This window comes from Leuresthes tenuis, unplaced genomic scaffold, assembly GCF_036924035.1.
Source record: "Leuresthes tenuis unplaced genomic scaffold, fLeuTen1.0.hap1 SCAF_9, whole genome shotgun sequence".
Classification (NCBI taxonomy): Eukaryota; Metazoa; Chordata; class Actinopteri; order Atheriniformes; family Atherinopsidae; genus Leuresthes; species Leuresthes tenuis.
In genome coordinates this window covers 12,946,146-12,962,645 of record NW_027325363.1, presented here as the reverse complement: position 1 = coordinate 12,962,645, position 16,500 = coordinate 12,946,146, and the positions used below count along the sequence as shown (strand labels likewise).

At 39.8% G+C, this 16,500-nt stretch overlaps 1 protein-coding gene across 1 annotated transcript; it reads right to left on the bottom strand.

Moving 5' to 3' along the window:
• Nucleotides 1-1,343: 1,343 nt before the first annotated feature.
• On the bottom strand, nucleotides 1,344-15,015 carry capn12 (calpain 12). Its single transcript, XM_072392397.1, has 22 exons — nucleotides 14,757-15,015; nucleotides 14,115-14,184; nucleotides 13,198-13,316; nucleotides 9,746-9,879; nucleotides 9,436-9,607; nucleotides 9,271-9,354; nucleotides 8,139-8,224; nucleotides 7,986-8,063; nucleotides 7,737-7,909; nucleotides 7,382-7,647; nucleotides 7,271-7,282; nucleotides 7,101-7,180; nucleotides 5,704-5,826; nucleotides 4,866-4,902; nucleotides 4,709-4,780; nucleotides 4,563-4,608; nucleotides 4,169-4,230; nucleotides 3,816-3,884; nucleotides 3,653-3,731; nucleotides 3,456-3,572; nucleotides 2,425-2,477; nucleotides 1,344-2,326 (listed from the first exon to the last, which is right to left on the bottom strand). Exons 1-22 carry the CDS (start codon nucleotides 14,955-14,957, stop codon nucleotides 2,300-2,302), a joined length of 2,160 nt encoding a protein of 719 aa, XP_072248498.1. The 5' UTR covers nucleotides 14,958-15,015; the 3' UTR covers nucleotides 1,344-2,299.
• Nucleotides 15,016-16,500: the final 1,485 nt, after the last annotated feature.

Below are 16,500 nucleotides of genomic sequence, written 5' to 3'. Positions count from 1 at the left end.
AGTGTTCTGTGGACATAAGTCAAACACAAGTTGTGAGTGTTATAGATAAATGCAGCTGTGGGAAAAGATGGCAACTGTGAAAGTGTTGGAAAACATTTTTAATGTGGCTTCTAGATGAAAACCAGTATAAACAGACATCCTATTTTCTGGCACAAAACTGGCTCATTCATGATTTTATACTTCCATCCAAAGGCTGTTTAAGAAGACATCCAACAAACAATGCTCCATCTGTACATCTGTATCTCTCACCAGATCATCTTCACTCAAGGTTGCATGACTTAATATGCAGATTATATGTCAATCTGCTGCAGATAAAGCAGGGATTGCCGTTCCTGACCCTGTGGCCCTGATGTGTTCTCTGTGAGTGCTTTTTGGCCTCACGTTAGTAATGTAACTCAGGAGGTTTTTTTTAACTTAGGGCTGATCAGTTCTCTTATTTTATCCCATTTAACTTTTTTTTTTAACCCCCATTTACGAATCCAAAACTGAAACCAACAAAATTAAATATATTTAACTTTTTTTTTGCTTTTTTGCGTTATTGATGTGTCCCAATTTGATATTCGGTAATGTTTCTTTTGTTGTTGTTTTTTCATCACGCCTGTTTAGTTGGGATGGAAACAGTGTTTGATATACAAACAGCTAACTACAGGAGTGTCTGCATCTAATCATGGCAAACCGTGGATGTGGGAATCAGGCTCATGCTTGTGTGTAAAATGATACAATAACTGTGAATAACAACTGAGAAGCAGTACCTAAATGTGGATCTATAAATCTGACGACTAATGTGTGAAATTACACACAGTTTTATGCATCTGTCCCCAGGACTTAAACAAATATTTCTTGAAGCCATTTCTTGGTTTAAAAGGCGTTATGCTTCTGCTGTTTAATTGAAACGAAAAACCTTCACCCCAGTCTGAAATCCAGAACACTCTAGAAAAGCTTTGCACACATGATTGCTCTACATTTATCTGCATCCATCTTCCTCTGTATCTAGAGTAGTCTATCAGTCCCTGTTGGAGAAGAGCATTATGTTTGACTGTTATCGTGGTATCAACAAGCTAATGCCAATTGATTAGACATTTTTGCTTTTAATGGTCTTAAAGACATTTTCTGGTCAAATTCCAGCAGACTCTGGTGTGACTTTATAGAAGGGATAGTTCCATTACACATTGCTGGAGTGCTTCTTCAAGAGTTCTACTTTTTGTGAGGTTGTTTCACCTCCAGAAAGGAGTTCTGGATCAATTCATGAATAGCAACCATTACTTGATAGTTGCCTGTGTTATGGAAGTTTTCACGCTTCCTTCCTAATACCTCTGATAAGAAATGAAATAGAGAACTTTTTTTGTTCTGCAGTTTTATTTTTCATTGCAAGGAAAAGATCAGTTACAGATACAGATACAGATACAGATACAGACAAAAGGAAGTGCAGAGCATTTATACCCGAGGGGGGCCCTGTTCTCTGGGTGTGTATTGTTCGACCGTCACCCCCCCAGGGGAATGCCTCACACTTTGGAGCAAGATCCAGGATGTGGTCTTGTTGATAATTAAGAGACAGGTAGTTAAAACAATTATCCTGTATGGGTGTTGATTAAGAGACAAATGGTTTAAAATCATTAGTGTGTCTGGGTGAGACAAATGGTTAATGTGGATTGTAGAGTTTGTTAGTTCTGAGACATAAAATGTATCATTACAGCTGACAGAGGACTTTCATCCCTGTTTGCTGGTTAGTCAATTCTTGAAAGTCTGCTGATGGCTCTAAACTTCTTCTATGTTGAATAATAGTGGCTTCAAGGCACAGTTTTCACTTAGACACACATCATCAACTCTAACAACTTATTTAGGCTAGTGTGTGTATTCTTAATTATCTGAATCAGTTAGAAACATGAGGACTACTAATGGAAACAAGGCACCCAATTGTTCAGCAGTGTCAAAATAACGTGTTCTATGCCAATGGTGTTCTTTTTCACAAGTTTGAAATTAAACAAAAAATTATCATGGATTGATAGTATATATCATAGTTTGGTTAAGAATAATACGATTAGCAGAGTAACACTTTAAGATAAAAACATTCAGAACACATTTAAACATATCTGTGATTATGAAATCCACTTTTAGCATGTAGTATGACATGTAATATTGCATAACATTTAAATGATTGCATGTAGAATTGAGCAAGAATCAAACAAACAAGGAAGAGTGTGTTATGTGTTCTAAAGCAGTTGTAAACCAAGATACGTTTAATATTGCATCACTGATGGCTCATCTTGGTCCACGTGGAGACGCTCTACATGCAGCGACTTCACACCGTCAGAAACTGAAGCAGCCACTGTGGAGGAGCAACAGGAGATCAGAGAGAAGGTCGGAGTCTGCTCAAGTTGGGGTCAGTCTGAACACATAACAGAGTAGTTTTGTCCTGATACTCACAGAATTGATCCCTCTGTCTTTCACCTCTTGACTGGTCTCTGATTCATACAGAGCTGAAAATAGGAGAGGAGAATAATAACTGCACACTATCACACATATGTAATAAAGTCTTCTGGTTGGCAATGCTTATATCATGAGCTATGACAATGCTATGTTCTTGAAGAACAGCTTGAAAAGCAAATCTTTGTGACTGTTTGCTAACACACACACACATACAACACAATGTAAAAGTAGAACAGAAGCATTATCAGAGGAGACATAATTGTAAAAAAAGAATAGCTCAGCAAGTGATGCTTCAGGTGCATGATTTGCAAAAACGGAGGTCGCTAACAAACAGTGCAGTCAACAGCTGAACTAAAAGCAAAAATACGATAAACAGAAAAGAAAGTATGGACCAAAGATAACTCCAATGAACATTGAACAGTGGATATGATGATAAAAAGTAACACAGACCTCAAAATTACAGATGTAATCTGATGTGTATGTGATATGTAAAAGAAGTGATTGTGTCACATTGTAGTGCACAAACAGCATTTCACTGCTACTTGAGCTAGGTTTGAGTTTAATGGGTTCCAATGTTGGGTTCGGACTGTTTAAAGTTGAAATAAATCTGGTGTTATTAATTAGAGAGGAAAGAATAAAAAGCAGATTCTGCTGTATTACCCTGTCCTCGTTTTTGGAGTTTCCTTTGATTAATGTCTCACGCCTACATTACATCCCCCCACGCCACAGGAATGTTTGTGCCAATCCAAAGCACTAATTATATCCATACTTCAAAACATGGTGCAATAGCCTACTCAGTTTTCTCCCTTACCCCAAAAGTAAATGTCGTTTTTATTGCTGTCCTTTTTTTGCTCTGCACAAAACTCTGCCAGAAATGATGTTGCCAGATCTTACAACAGAAACAACCAATCCGATGTATGAAAGCAAACCAAATACAAGCAACATTTGGCTTCCTGATACCACATGACACCTTTGGAGGTGATGCACGTTGTTTTTATAGTTGTGGCTGACTGGTGTGTGTGTTTTACCAAAAAGCTTGTGCAGCCGGGTGACACATGTCACAAAGCCATAGAAAGGCACATGAAGCACTCCAGCTGCAAAGCGGTCAGACAGCAGCTGAATTACTTTGTTATCACTCTTCATTCCTAAGAAACAGAGGAAAAGATGAATGAAGAAATGTGTGAGGCCAGCTACGGTCTGTGTGTTTGTGTGTGTCCATGCATACCAGTAGCTTCCAGTGCTGTGCTGAGCTCAAAGGGGCTCATGGTCCCGGAAGAATCCTCATCAAACTGAATAAAGATGGACTGAAGAAAAAAAAAAGCAGCATCAGTGACACTGCCACCACACTCCTGCTTTTCACCAACACACCTAAAATTAACCCCACGCACCTGCAGTTTGCGCAGGCGGGAAAGCAAGGTTTCTGCTTGTTCACGGCTGAGAGTGCAGCGGCTTTTAGTCTGCCAGTAGAGTTAAGGACATCTCAAGAGGAGAGAAGGCAGAGAGATGAAGATAAAAGGACAGAAAGAGTAGGTGAGCAGAGTTGTGACTTGAGCAGAGGAGCTGCATTCAAACCTAATGTAGACAGCTAACATGAGTCCAGAGTCAATCACTTTTTTAACGGTAGTTGTTTATCTATTCATGAAAAACGTGAAATAAAATCGACATCGTAAGGATTCAACTGAACTACAGGGCGACTAAAGTGAGAGCTACCCTTAAGAATACACCTTGGACAAAAGGATACATTCTCTCCAAAGATGATCTGTCTGCATGTCTCCAGTGGCAGATGGTAATCATTATCAAGCACTGTGATTAAGAGAGAAAGGCATAGAATTCAAGAACTGGAACTGGGTTTAACTGAGGAAAGGTGAAGGTGAGGACAAGTGTTGTCACTTTTATTACTAAACTGGGCTCAATTTACTGTGTCTGACTGCAGCTACGAGCTTCTGTCTAGACTAGTGACCTCTATGACTTCACTGTTCCAACTTCCGCAGGAGCATGTTGCTACTTTGCTCCCATCTAGTGGCCATTAGAGGTGCTACAATAAAAATAAAAAAATCACTTCAGGTAAACTGGATGCCTTTTTCGGATATTGTTACGCCTCGCTTTTGACAATGTGAGACTGTAGACACTCTGACCTGAGTTAAACAGCTTCATGATCTCTTTGGCGTTCAGCCTGTCATCCTGCCAAGAAAACAGAAAAAAAATCAGTTTACCTAAAAGCTCAGAATGCACTTTCCGCATTGTGTTGTAGTAAAAAATACATGAATGCAACAGTTCTTACCGAGCCAGCTTTGGCATCAAAAGTCTTCTGAACTTTCATGTGATCCTCAGGGAACACAGGAGTGGCCATAACCTGAGAGGCAAAAACATGGCAGAAGCACATTTACATGTTATAACTTTATGGTGATGTTTTTGGTGTTTAATGCCTATGAACTCACCATGAGGAAGCTCGAGGAGCAGGTGAAGTCCTGAGTCCTGGAAAAGAAAGAAAACACCAGGATGTAAGTGCAAATCTTTCATGATTCCATAAAAGTTATTCACTTGTACGTGCATTGTTAAAAAATATCAGTGATGAAAGTGTTAAGATCCTTCAAGCTGAGTAAAAAGAGCAACTACAGAAAGTGAAATTACAATAAAAGCTCCGGTTCTATGCACATATTTCAACGTTAACTTTCCATCTAAATAATCCTTTCATGCCTTAAAGCAGCAGATGTAACTTTATACATTTGTATAATTTAACATTTGCCTGTGCGAGAATATCTAAACTAGCCCCACCTTCATCTTCAGTGCAGCTACCACCTTGCTCTGACCCTCTTCACTGAGCCATTTGACATCTTAAACAGTGTCGTAAATGTTAAACATCATTACCCATCACTAGCTCCTTGGGTCTGGATTTGTGCCGCAGCTCAAAGCTGGAAATGCATTTTAATCATATGTCTTCAAGCATATATATATGTAAAAAGATGGGCATGCTGAAAGGGTAACAAACTAGAAATTCTTAAAATGGGCAATTCAAAGCTCATTGCAGGTTTTTTCAATTATAGATAAATATAATCTTGGGAACACAGTCTCAGTATGGATACAAGAGAGTTTGCGGTGTTGAGAGTGGGTGTGTCAGCTCTCACTGAGTTGTGGGTTTATGATTTCAAAGAGATGCACAAACTGAACATTATCTAGTAAACTGAGATACTTTTTTGTTTTGCAGAAAACAGATTGTTGACACTGATGTTTGTACCCCCTTTAGGGATCATGCAAGCAAAATTTCCTCCATCTCACCCCAGAGTGTTTCCAGTCTTGGAGAAAATGCGAATAAAGAACTCTCCAGGCTGGTTGGGTCGATAGCTGGATCCTACAACGACGTAGTTACCCGGATCCAGACGGAGCTTCCTCCACACAGCTCTGTGGGATAAACATTAATGAGTTCAATTTATCATGATTTATTTGTTATGAAGCTTTGAATGACTAAACTAAGCCACTCAGTCTCTGAAGTGGGTTTTTTTTCAGTGAAATATGATACATGCAACACTGTGCTAAGTCTTGAGCAACCCCTGATTTCATTACATATCATCGGGTAATATGTCCCTCAATTTATTGAACCATATAAAGACATCAATGGAAATACAGTATTAAGGGCAGAAACAGAGTTTGTACAAATCTAACAAGCCTGATAGTCAATATTTGGTAGCCTGAACCCTCTTAGACAAGCTTTCTTATCATTAGTTTTAAGTAGTCTTCAGGAATAGTTCTCCAGGCTTCTTTAAGGACTTTCCAAAGCTCTTCTTTGGATGTTGGCTGCTTTTTATTCTGTTTTCTGCCAAGATGATCCCACACTGCTTCAATAATGTTGAGGTCTGGGCTCTGGGTAGGATTCATCCCTCCGTAAGATCTGTTGCGGCTGATTTTCCCACCAGTTCTTGTGTTATTTGGCATACCTCAGCCTTTTCTCCCCATTTCCCCTCAAGAATGACTTCTTGACAGCCACTCTGATACAGGACACAAGTGTGTCAGGTGAGTGAGTCAGGTCTTCGCTGGATTTTTCCTTTTTCTTAAGGAAATCACTCTCAGAAACTGTTAACTGTTTTCATGTACATTGTTTTTTTAAGGCCTGCTACTTTTTATATGAAACTAAAGAAATGGGAGACAACTTGTAACAAAGTGGCAAAACAGTATGAAATTGTTCTCTTTTGCTCTGAAAATGGTCAGGCACAGAGAAAATGAGTGAAAAGGCTGTCAGAGTTCAAAGAAAAACTTTGAGGGACCCAAAGAAAGTCTAGAGAAATGTTGCTAAAGACACTTTTAGAAGATTACAAGAAAGTCTGACTGCTTGGAAGCAAAATATAAAGAAATTGGGGGTGGCTCAAGACTACTAAGTACATATTAATTCATTTCATATATACTAAATAAATGTACAACTGTGTTTTTAATACCTACAATTAGCACAAATGATTGCTGTCTAGTGTCTTGCATGGATTGCCTCTTTAAAAGAGGGAATTTCACACCCTTGATTTAATTTAGACATATATCATGTCCAGTTAAATTTCTTTTAAAAATCTTTTGTCATGTGAATGTGGACAGTTGGCTGACAATATGCATTGGATTTGGTAGCACAGTTAAGCTAAAACTTTCATTTAAACAAGTAAGCAGATACACTTGCTCTCAGGTTGGTATTTTACCTCTGAGCTCTGTACTTTCCTGATCGACCTACAGGGCGATTTTTCAAAAAGAAGCTGCGATCCAGACATGTTCCCTCCAGCTATGAGGAAAAACAGTATGAGGCAAATTTTAGACGGCTTTGATATTCATTTAAGCAAATATGGATAATTTCTTATTATTAGATACTCACCTCAGAAGGAACCTAGAAAAATAAGAAAGGACAAATAGACCTGAGTTTATTTGCACTGCATTAAGTTGTAGAGACAACAAATGTAAAACAAACGAAGAGTTTTGTTCCCACCTTGTAGATGTGAAATGCTGTGTAGAGGAAGTGGATTTTATCCTTCTGCCTGCGGTTTTTCTGCAGCAGTTCCACCAGCACCGTGCACTGTTTGGCCATCCTCTTCTCTTTGTCAGCTTTCTTCTTCTCCTCTGGGGACATTGCCTCATCGTCCTCATCCTCATCATCATCCTCCTCATCATCATCATCATCATCCTCATCCTCCTCATCATCCTGGTCCTTCTCTTTCAGCACCAACTGGAACTGGGGATTCTTCCAGAATGATCCTGGGGAGAGAACAGCCGAGTATCCCAACAGTGAAGATCCCAGCAGGGTTTAAAAGGGGAACTGGGAATATGTACATTCATAAACATACTGTGATATCTGCGGCTGCCGCCAGCAGAGCTCCCTGATTCCCAGGATCCTTCATGCTCACTGACATTCCAGGTTGACTTGGCGGCAGCTGGGTTTCCCGCCTCGTGTGTTTCAGGATTCACGCTGCAGAGCTCCACGATATCAAAGAGGCTGCTGAAGTCATCAGCACTGATCCTGATGGAGACAACAATTTACATCAGCCCTCTTATTTTTCTGAGAGGTTATGCAACTTTCAGATTCTCCTCCATACCAAAACTCGCCGTCTTCTTTGGATTTCAGCTCAATCCTCTCCTTCTCTGATTGGTCCACATTGTTCCACTCTTTACCCCTGCAGACGCAAAGAGAAACTCAGCATCAGTGGAGGTTTTGTAATCTGCGTGTGTGTCTTTGACCTCTCACTCACTTGTCACTCCAGGGTCCACGATATTCGACGAAACCCCAGGGGTTCCTCAGCCTGAGCAATAAAATCTCATCCGATGCTTTCTTTACCTAAAATGTAAACAGAGACATAACTGATAAAGCCGTAATTAGAAAGGAAATCCTCTCAGCATCATCTCATATTTTCTTTACACAGATTAGACTGATGTACTTTACAATGTAGTAACAAAGTTCCAGGTTTTCTGCTGTTTTGTGGCTCAAATATTAACACAAAGTTACTACTTGTATGTTAAGTTTGTAACAACGTCTACAACTCCACGACAAATCACCCAATATCATCTCTCAAAGAAAATCATATGATCATGAGATTAAAAGCCCCAATGTGGCTACTAATGTAACTTCAGACTGGATTAACGTGGGGTTCGATGGATGATATGAGTATCAATTACTGCATTATTTTTGGATTGAAGTATAATTATTCCAGCTTCAATTATTTTGGTGGAACTTTAGATTCAGATTTAGAGTTGGGCAGATTTGACATTAGATGCCACTGAATCAGATCAAATTCTATCAGATTGTATTAAACAGAGGGTGGTAATAGAGTAGAATTGAATCTCTGTACTCAGTTAGGGAAAAATGCATTTTAAAATGCCGCCTCCTACACTTTGAATCAACTCCAGAACTGCTTGGATCTTAAAGAGTTGATCTTAATAAATGTATTTAAACACATTTGAAATATTCCATATACAGAAATGTTTGGCTGTAAACATGACTGATTGCTGCCCATGTTTACAATGACTGATGCAAGGATTTGACAAGTAAAGATGCCCTTTTTTAGCTTGTGATGTTGATAGATTTGATGGTTGTGATTGCTTGAAGTGATGTGTACGTGTGGTAATTTTGTGTACATGAGTGTGTATTACTGTCACTACTGTACTGCTGTTCTGAGCTGCTGCTTGTTTTGGTCAGGATAGTCTTATAATCTTAAGGGTCTTATCTTACAGTTGAATAAAGTTTTGAAAAAAGAAAAATATCTAAATGACATGAAAGAGTCTTTAAATTTGATTACATAACTTACATAAAGGAGAGAAAAAGAGAACCAAACACATCAAAACAGAGTATTGATGACAACACTGCTGCTTCTATGTCATACTGACCTTGTCGGTGTCAGTGATGGCGTAGGCGTGGCCTTTTATCAGCCCGTCTCTGGTCACTTTACCAATGTCAAAGGTACTGGTGGCCTGTGAGGTCAAGGAGAGAAGCTCAGGTGGATTCATTTTTACATCCATCATTGTGATTTTCTCATTTTAACATGACTGCACCTGGATGAAGCAGCTGAGGAGGCTGCCTCGGGACAGAGCAGCAGTCAAAGACCTCCAGAGGACTTGAGGGGTGCGAGATGACACAGGGAGCGAGTATGCGATCCCTCCTGTGAAATCCTCCATGCCCTCTGAAATGTTGCCCCCCTTCAGGCTGCCGTAGGATCCAACTAACCTGCATTGGAGGTGAGACATTTATCTCCTGAGGCTGTGTATCTCAGTCAAACTGCTCTGAGACAAAACGCTCACAGAAAGAGAGTGGGTGATCTCAGACATTACAACCCAGAAACATATGCTGGTAGTGGCAACTGACTTGGCATAGGCCTTCTCCACCAGGGCGCTCCAAAACTCGTTGCGGGTGTGAGAGTAGCTGAAGAGCAGATGGCCTTCACGTACTGGCAGCCTGTCATCCACAACCACCTCCACCCACTCACCATACTGCCAGAACTGCGCATAAGGAGAGACACAGCGACAGGAAGAGGGATGTGGTGAGAAGAGAGGAGGACTGGATGTAATGAGTCGGGAAGAAATACAACAAGGAGTGTGAATCTGACGACTATGACCCCAATCTTTCCCATAAAGCTACAGCAACACATTATTCTAATCAGCACAAAAACAAGCAATGACTGAACAAAACTGCCACATTATCACATTTAATTATTTGTTAGAAAACAGGTGCTTAATTAGATATCCAGCAGACACCAATAACACTTGTCTAATTTGTTTTCCACCACCTCCTGAGAGAAATCTCTGACTTCTCTAGTCAAATGCTAAATGTTCCACGAAGTTTATCAGCTAGTAGGTAAATTTTTCTGCCTGCCACCTGGTGTCAGGAAGGTATCTGTTCTTAACCTTTGGACACAGATGCCCCATGTGTTCAGTGAGGATGCTATCAGAGAGGTGAGAGTGACCCACCTCAGAAAATGATGAACACAAACATACATCAAATCTTCACTGAGCTGTGATATTAAGGATATTAAGGTTGGTTCCATTTTATTTAATTTCTATACTTTAAAAAAAATCCCACTTAAACGAGTGTTTCTATTCTTTAGTTTTCATCTCAGGTTATGGAGAAAATCAAAATTGCCTTTTTTTGATTAAAGGTGCTGTTAGAATGTGATTTTGTTGATGTGCACGCTCCATGTTCTTGTACAGGGAGACGAAGGAGAGTCTGTGTCAGCAAAGTCAGTATCAAAATGCTCAGATCAACAAAAACAAGACAAGTTACATTTAGGCTAAGAGATTTTAGAGAATCACAAGGATAATTTTCACAAGGATTTGAATGCACTATTTCAACTGCTGAACATGATTGTTGATAATCACGTATCTGTTTATTCCTGACTTTGCTGCATTAATATAAGCTGCCTGCTTATATCAATGCATCCTGGTTGAAGTCTCACCGGTGTCTGCTTCGTGACAAAATAATCACCCATTAAAATCTCATTTTCTCAGGAGCCTCCAGACAAACTCAATCATTAGAGTAGAAACATCAACAAGACAGATCATTTTAGAAATATTTAATAAAACATGCCGTTACTGGCCATGACTGCGTGTATGTACCATTCTGATGACCATGAGTTCATACCAGCAGCTGATGGAAGGCCTGCACTGGTCTTTCATAGTTGCTATTTGTGGGTATTCCAGTTCTTAATGAGGTTTTAAGGACATAAATCTGTTTACTTGGTCACATTATGAGTTGCCCATAATGTCAGTCATTGAAGTTTATGGCGATGACATGACAACTGGGGGGGTGGGTATAGGGCTGAACGAGTAGTATTCAGGGATACGATTAAATTAAATCTCCAGAAAATTTAATTATTTGGCACAATGTCCTCTGAAGCCGTGGGTGCACGGCTGTGAATAAGTGTGTGTTTATGTGTGTCAAGTAGGCACTCTCTGCATGTCCTGACTGCTCTCCCACCACCATTACAGTGTAAAATGAGTTTCCAGTCCTTCTCAGTCCTGCTTGTTCAGTCATGCCACATTCTCTTCAAAGGTCCAAACCTCCGGGGCAGAAATAATCACAGAGGGGTCTGTTTGCTTTTGGAAACATTTGTGTCTATTAAGAAAACAATGAGTTAATTAGATCAAAATCAGCACAACTAATGAGGAGATAAAGATGTCTGTTTTTATGTTTTTCTCCTCTTACATGTGCAACCACACAGTGATGCCTTCAGGATGAGTTGATACCTGTTTGAAGTAGCTGCCTTTATTGATGAGCAGAGCTGTGGCATGATGACTAAATTAACAGACGTTTTATTGAGACAGCAGGAAGAAGCCATATCAGATCAAATATGAATGAGTGCAGAGAATCTGCCCTCTCTTACATGAAATGAAGTGTGTACTCACCTAAATCTTATCTAATAATTTCTGTTTAAACAATCTACATCATACCTGGAATATGACATCAGGCTTTGGGAGGAATAATCAGAGTAAACATTATCAATTGACATAGGGGATGTACACAGATTCAGATTGATATTTTTGTCTCTATTTGGAGCTAAGCATCTGATAATGTCTGCACATGATATAACTTGAGTTTGAGCTCAACAGGTCTGAAAAAGAAAAAAAAAAGTAATGTGGAGGTGTGGAGTTAGCGAGAGGTGAAGTCACCTGATGTGATGTTTTTCAATGCTCATTTTTGTTTGAGTGTGCCAGGTTTTAGGCTACATTTGCCTCTCAATCCCTCTTTCGATTGCTCTGGTTCAGGTTGCATTGTGGGTAATGTAGAAGCAGAAATTCAACACTGCTGCATTTAAAAAGGGACACACCGTTGAGTTTCAATCAAAATTCTCAGTGTCTACAATCAAAGCTTATCTATACTGTAATACGAGTGATCCTCCTCAGTATTGTGTATCACTCTATAATAATAATTTAACAGAAATAATTAGCTTAGACTCTTCTCCAATGAGCAGCACTTGACACTGATAAACCTTTGTTTCCATGATAATGACTCAATGACTCTGCATCTGTGCCTATTCATGGGCACATGAGTTTATCTTCTACACAGAATAGATGATTTTGCTTATGTTGCATCAATGTCTATCCTTTGTTGTTTGTCTTAACAGTCCTCAGTGTCATAAAACTGCAATGCTACAACCCTGTGAATAACAGAGGCAATCATTAAACTCTATATTTAACTGAAAATAGCACAAAGTCAGTATATCAAATGCCTGACATCCCAATGTCCTTGCTGTATATCCTGGTGAGGTGTATCTGTGAGTCAATGTCTTGCTCAGACCTGGCATGTATCCCCCTTGATGAGGGAGGCCAGGGGCTAGTGAACGTCAGAGCCACTATTCAGGATGAAACAACAAATATCCAGAAATATCTCAGTGATGAACTGCTCAGTGAGTGTGTCAGGCTGCTGAAACCCAGGGTAGGGGAGAAGCAACAGGAAGAATTATCATGGAAAGATAAGTGTCTGCACGTCATGTGCAGAAACTGCTCAGAAAGTGTTTGTCCAATGTTTGACAGTTTTAGGCGACGTGAGCTGATGGACTGTGTATCACACACGCTCAGATTCATTGAAATAAACAGATGTTTTTGCGCTAGAGGGAAATGAATGAATCGTGTTGTTGTAAAACTTTGATCTGGGCATGCTCACTAACTAAATTTTTTCTTTTATTTCCCACTAAAGATTGGCTGAGAAATCAGAATAAGCACCAAAGCAAAATGTGAGGAAGACTGTGTGCTGTGGTGACAAGGAGGGCTTAATTCAAAGTTTTTCCCATTAATAAGAAAAGCAAAAGAGGGTTTACTCACCCTAAAATGGAAGATCCCCACATAAGACTCTTTCAGGCTCTGGTTGGGTGGCACCACCTTAACAAAGAGTTTGGGGTGTTGGGTCAGAGAGGACAGGGCCGCCAGCAGCCAGCAGTTACCTGATAGATAAAAGAAGCACATGAAACTCCTAAAGAGGAATAATGATAACTGGTTTGTTACTATTTCAGGGGCCTTTAGGTATTAGTTTTCTTGTGAACTCACACATGTACACACACATGCAGTAATGAACACATTCCTCTTCAACAGCAAACATCTGTTCTGTGTTCTTTCTCTGGAGATATAGCAAAGCACATCAGTAGCTGTGTAAATCATGGAAAACACATCCTGGGGTTGGAAACTGCAAAAGCTAAGACACAGTAGAAAAAGCAGGAGGAGGAAGAGGAGGTGGAGGAGATATCGTGTGATATATTTACGCATGAGCGGCAACACAAACAAATCTATAAATTTCAGAGTTGAAGAGAAGAGAATTTGCCGATAGCGGTTGTCCTGTTCACCACAAATATGAAACTGATTGAACAATGCAGATTTTAGTGGCATCTGTGGTTAATATAGAGGGGTTGGAGAAGGGAGGACCCCAGCTTGTTTGTGACTTGGGGATTTTAGTGCGGGGCGTCACTTTTTATTCCCCCAGTGTCAGTTTGAAGTATGGTCTCTGGGGCCATGTGCAGACAAGTTCTTAAGTCGTTGCACTTCACTCAAAAATAAGGACCAACTCAGCTGTAGAAGAATATTTCACCATTTGGTTTAGTGTTTTTAAATATTCCAGATGTTGTGCAAGACCAAAATCATTGGCCTGTTTAACATGACGTACACCAATGTCAACACTCATCTGTCCTCTTTGGGAGAACAGATGCAGCAGGAAGGAGAATGGAACTTCTTTTATCTGTTGTACTCACCTAGTTGGCCCTGACAGATGTCGTTGGTCCCAGTCGTCCCCTCCACAAACACAGCGTTCTTACTGATAGCCTTCAGAAATGAAACAAGTCGAGATCAATGTGAGCACAGTTAGTGTTAAAAGTTTAAAAGGGAGATTCTCGCTTCTTTTTAGGGTAGGGTTGATGAAGACTTGTATGTTTTGCCTTAAAGATGAATAATTCAGTTAGACTGGCACAATTTAGATACTTTTAAATATTTGCACAATCAAGTTTTAAGATATACATACATGCTAAAGGATGTGGGGGATAAAAAATGGAGGATATTTTTCATTTTGCACAATATCTACAATAGAAATAAAATCCTTTGTAGCCTAATGTTTTTGTACCTGAATAAAATTATATATCTAGAATGTTTAGAAGTCCAACGTGTTTCTGATTTGTTTATGAGCTACACCTGGTTGACTCACTAACATCTGTCTGGATCTGTCTGGATCTGCAGAAACACTGCTGACACAGCTCAAACAAGCAATGTGACAAATATACTGACATTTTAAACACTTATCATGAGGCTGTTCATTGGCAAATGCTGCCAAGACTTGCAGTCTATGCTTTCCTTGAAAATTAAATCACATTTGACAGCTTAGTCATAAGAAAACATCTCACCTTGGGTCGTTTCCATGTAATTTCTTTTTTTGGATCTGGGTCTTCGGGCATACCAATGGACTTCTGCTCAGCCACAAAGGTTGGATCAGAAAACAGCTTACCGGACTGCTGACACTCCTCAAAAAGACTTTTGAAGTCTTGGTCCCGAAATTTTATCGGATTTTCGATGGAGCCCAGAGGTGCCGTCTTTTCAGGAGCCATGTCGCCAAATGATGAGCAAAAAAGACTGAGAGCCTTTATCTGAGAGGCTCTATCTGAGAGGCTCTTAAATACATCGAGAAGTACACGCCCACCACATCTATGAGGACCAGTGGGGCGCTTTTCTCGCCTGGACATGCAGAGCGCCGGGAGCGCCGGGAGCGCCGGGGAGCTGGAGACTGGGTAATAACACGGTGCCAACAGCCTCTTTGATCTTCTTTATTTATCATCCATCAGCAATAAAGAAAATAATGACGGTAATATAACAGGACAACTATGCAGCTGACGTTCCGAGCCAAGATGAAAATTTTTCATGTTTATCATTTACTGTTCGGATTATTAGACAATTCAGTCCTAGCTGAGCAGGATGTCTTTGCTTTAACTGTCAAAGTCAAAGTTAAGTTTATTTGTATAGCACATTTCATGTACAAAACAATTCACAGTGCTTTACATAAAATAAAAGTATTGCAGTGGGGCGCAGAAAAGTATTAAAAACATGTAAAAAAATATAAATAGAAAGAAATTAAATAATTATAATTAATTAAAACAAGCAACAGTCTAGATAAATTAAAAGATACCTTACAGATTTCATGCATAGACACATGAGAAAAGAAATGTTTTTAACCTGGATTTAAAAATGTCTACATTTGGTGACAGTTTAATCTCCTCTGGCAGTTTGTTCCACTTGTTTGCAGCATAACAGCTAAATGCTGCTTCTCCATGTTTAGTCTGGACTCTGGACTGGACCAGCTGACCCGAGTCCTTAGATCTAAGAGCTCTGCTAGGTTTATATTCTCTGAACATATCACAGATGTATTGTGGGCCTAAACCATTCTGGGATTTGTAAACCATCAGTAGGCTTTTAAAATCTATTCTGTGACAGTGCCAGTGTAAACATTTTAAAACTGGTGTGATGTGTTCAGATCTCTTAGTCCTGGTTAAAACTCCAGCAGCAGCGTTCTGGATGAGCTGCAGGTGTTTAATGCTCTTTTTGGGAAGTCCAGTTAACAGACCATTACAATAATCCAGTCTGCGGATGAATGCATGGATGAGTTTCTACCGGTCTTTTGGGGAGATAAAACCTTGAATTCTGTTGATGTGTCTTAGTTGATAAAAAGCTGCCTTGGTGACAGCTTTGATGTAGCTGCTGAAAGTCAGATCTGAGTCCATCAACACCACGGTTATGAACTTGGTCAGTGATTGTAAGGGCCCAAGTCTCAAGATATTTACCAACTCTGACTCTCTTCTCTTTGCTACCAAACAGGATGATCTCAGTTTTGTCTTAATTTAAGTGAAGAAATTCTCTCTTATCCAGGTATTTTTTTCCTCCAGACACTGACACAGTACGTCTGCTGGGCTGCAGATGTCTGGTGACAGTGACACATAAAGTTGTGTATCGTCTGCATAACTGTGATAATTGATGTTAAAGTTCTGCAATATCTGACCCAAAGGGAGCATATACAAGTTAAACAGAAGAGGTCCAAGAATTGACCCCTGGTGGACTCCACAAGTCACAAGCCACTCGCTCAGATTCATAGCTGCCAGT